This window comes from Nannospalax galili, unplaced genomic scaffold (assembly GCF_000622305.1).
Source record: "Nannospalax galili isolate Female #2095 unplaced genomic scaffold, S.galili_v1.0 scaffold229, whole genome shotgun sequence".
NCBI lineage: Eukaryota > Metazoa > Chordata > Mammalia > Rodentia > Spalacidae > Nannospalax > Nannospalax galili.
Window position 1 is genome coordinate 571,203 of NW_008360328.1, and position 2,560 is coordinate 573,762.

Consider the following 2,560-nt stretch of genomic DNA (forward strand, 5'->3'; position numbering starts at 1 on the left):
CAAGGAGGTGGAGAATGGGGATATAGCTCAACGGTAGAGCGCTTGTCTAGCATGCGCAGGGCCTTCAATTCCAAACACCACAAAAATAAAACACTAGGGGGTAGAAAAAGATCTTTTGGTTTTCTCCATTTTCCCACACTATGAAGCAGATTAGCGCTAAGCTCAACTTCCACATTTGTCAGAAGGAAAAAGACTTGAAGACTCCATTGCTAGCTGTCTTAATTCAAGCACTGCAATGACTCACTCCCGGAAGCACCAAGCACGACCCACAAAGAACATGGAGGACCCGGCTTCTGCCTAGTGCGCAGGCTCCAACTGAGAACCCCCCCCCCGCCCTTCCATTCCTCGCTTCTCCAGCAGAGGGCGCAGACACCGAGTTTCCCCTGGGCCCCGCCCCGGGATGGCCACGCCCCTTTCCGCCCCCGGGGAAACTCGGAGGAGGCTTTCCGGGAGCGGCTGGGCACTCGTGTGCTCGCGAGCTCGCGCACGAGGGGAGTTCACGGCCGCCCTCGCAGCTTTCCGGAGCTCGTAGCTCGCTCGGCAGCTGCTCCTCGGCGCGCGCCCCCGCGCTGCCCGGGCTCGCGCTGGCTGAAGGGGCGCGCCTCAGGGCCCGGCACCTCCCATTCCCCTCCCAAGCGCCGCTCCTCCCTCAGCCCCGGAGCCGGCGGCTGCTGCCGGGAGAGGCCCCTCCTTCTCTCTTGGCTCGATTCCCTCGCTCGCGGCCGAGAGGAGCCGGCCGACCCACCGGGCTCGCGACCCTCCCCGGGCCATGGCGGGCAACGTGAAGAAGAGCTCCGGCGCTGGGGGTGGCGGCGGCTCCGGGGGCTCGGGCGCGGGCGGCCTGATCGGGCTGATGAAGGACGCCTTCCAGCCGCACCACCACCACCACCACCTCAGCCCGCACCCGCCGGGCACTGTGGACAAGAAGATGGTGGAGAAGTGCTGGAAGCTCATGGACAAGGTGAGGGGCCTGCGGAGGAGCGCAGGGTGGGCGTGGGCGGAGGGCGGCGGCGGCTGGGGGAGGGGGCGCCGCGGGCTGGGGCCGGGGCCGGATCCGGACCTCGGAGCCCGAGCCGGATCCTGCGCTGCCCACCCGGGTCTAGCCGGGCCGAGTGCTGGAGGCCCGGACGGCGTGGGGCGGAGAGGAACGGCTGTCGTGGAGAGTTGGGGATGTTGAGGTGTGTGGGGAGCCAGACCAAGATGGGGTGGGGGCTGGGGGGAGGGCTGATCGCGGAGCCACCGGGGCGGAAGTGCGATGGGGGTGCGGAGTTTGGGGCTCTGTGCCGGCAGTGGGGATGTGGGTCACGGAATTGGCCCTGCGCGATGGTAATGAGTGTGTTGGATTTGCCGGCTAGGGCTCCTGGCCGGATGAGGAGTCGAGATCTAATCAGGAAATTAGGGATATGGGTTCTCTGTGAGGGACCCGTGGTCAGGGTAACAGCAGAGCGATGTAGCACGAAGATGAAGGAAAGAGGTAGATTTAAATGGGGCCAAGCAAGGAACTTCCTTCCTTTCACTGCTAAGGCTGGTTCAAGTTTTTTGTTACCCTGCAAAACATTGGATGTAGTCCATTGATAGTGTAGAGATAGGCGCTGATTAAACCTCAAGTTCTGGTTTCGAATATTGCCTTTCGAAAGGTGGATTGACTGAGCCTGCTTCAGACTTAAACAGAACTTCCTACCTGTGCTTAAGACATTTAGTTAGGCTCTAGTTTTTTTTTTTTTTGTAACAGGACTATCTGCTTATAGTTACAGGACCTGACTTTGAGGTCCGTGAGTCCCTTTGATGACCCTATTTAAGTCAGTTGTGAAGAAAGAGAAATAGCCACTTTAACGTATAGCTTAAGTTTGCCATTTGGGAGAGTCTTACTTCCTTATGGTTGTGTCTGTAAAGTGAAATCTAGTATTTAATCCGAAGTACTTAAAAGTGTACACACCATCTTAACATTTTTGTTAGAATTCAATACACTATTTCTTTGATATTTATTATACTCATTAATAACTTACTTGGCAAAATTCATACTGCAGCTAAAAATGATTAGGAGGACCTGGTATGCAAGAGAATGGTGTTATTTCCTCCAGGGTGAACTTGGTTTTCTTTGGTTCCTCTCTGGGCCTAGGTTCCTCTTCTGTAAAGTTCTTCATGGGTTGTTTTGGACTAGAAACAGCTAATAAAATGATTATGAAGCACTTGGCAAATGTAATTGTGCTATATAAACACTTAACAAGTCCTATGTGAGAATTAACACTCTTGCAGTGCATACCAGTGGTTTCAGAGACACTTCAGGGCTGAATTTTCTTATGGTATTTGAATTGTGGGAGGTTCTCAGCACCCCTCCCCTGAAGCTGGTATTGTAATGACACAAATATTTGTATGTTGATTATATTGGCACTGTAGGACTCATTTTATTATTAGAAATTATAAAACTATTGTAAACAGATGTATTGTCAAACTTTACATGTATTGAGATTTTTTTTTAATTTTTTTTTTTTTTTTTTTTTCTGTTGCTGTGCTAAAACACCACAAGCAAGGTAACTAATAGAAGGAAGAGTTTATTGAA

At 52.9% G+C, this 2,560-nt stretch overlaps 1 protein-coding gene across 1 annotated transcript in view; it reads left to right on the plus strand.

Annotated features, from left to right (window-relative positions):
* Window positions 1–573: 573 nt before the first annotated feature.
* The window catches only part of Cbl (Cbl proto-oncogene), an 84,434-nt gene continuing 82,447 nt past the window's right edge, over window positions 574–2,560 (plus strand). Inside the window, exon 1 of the mRNA XM_008825983.3 lies at window positions 574–961. Within this exon, the coding sequence (XP_008824205.1) occupies window positions 770–961 (192 nt within the window). The 5' untranslated portion in view covers window positions 574–769. The remainder of the gene's footprint in view (window positions 962–2,560) is intronic.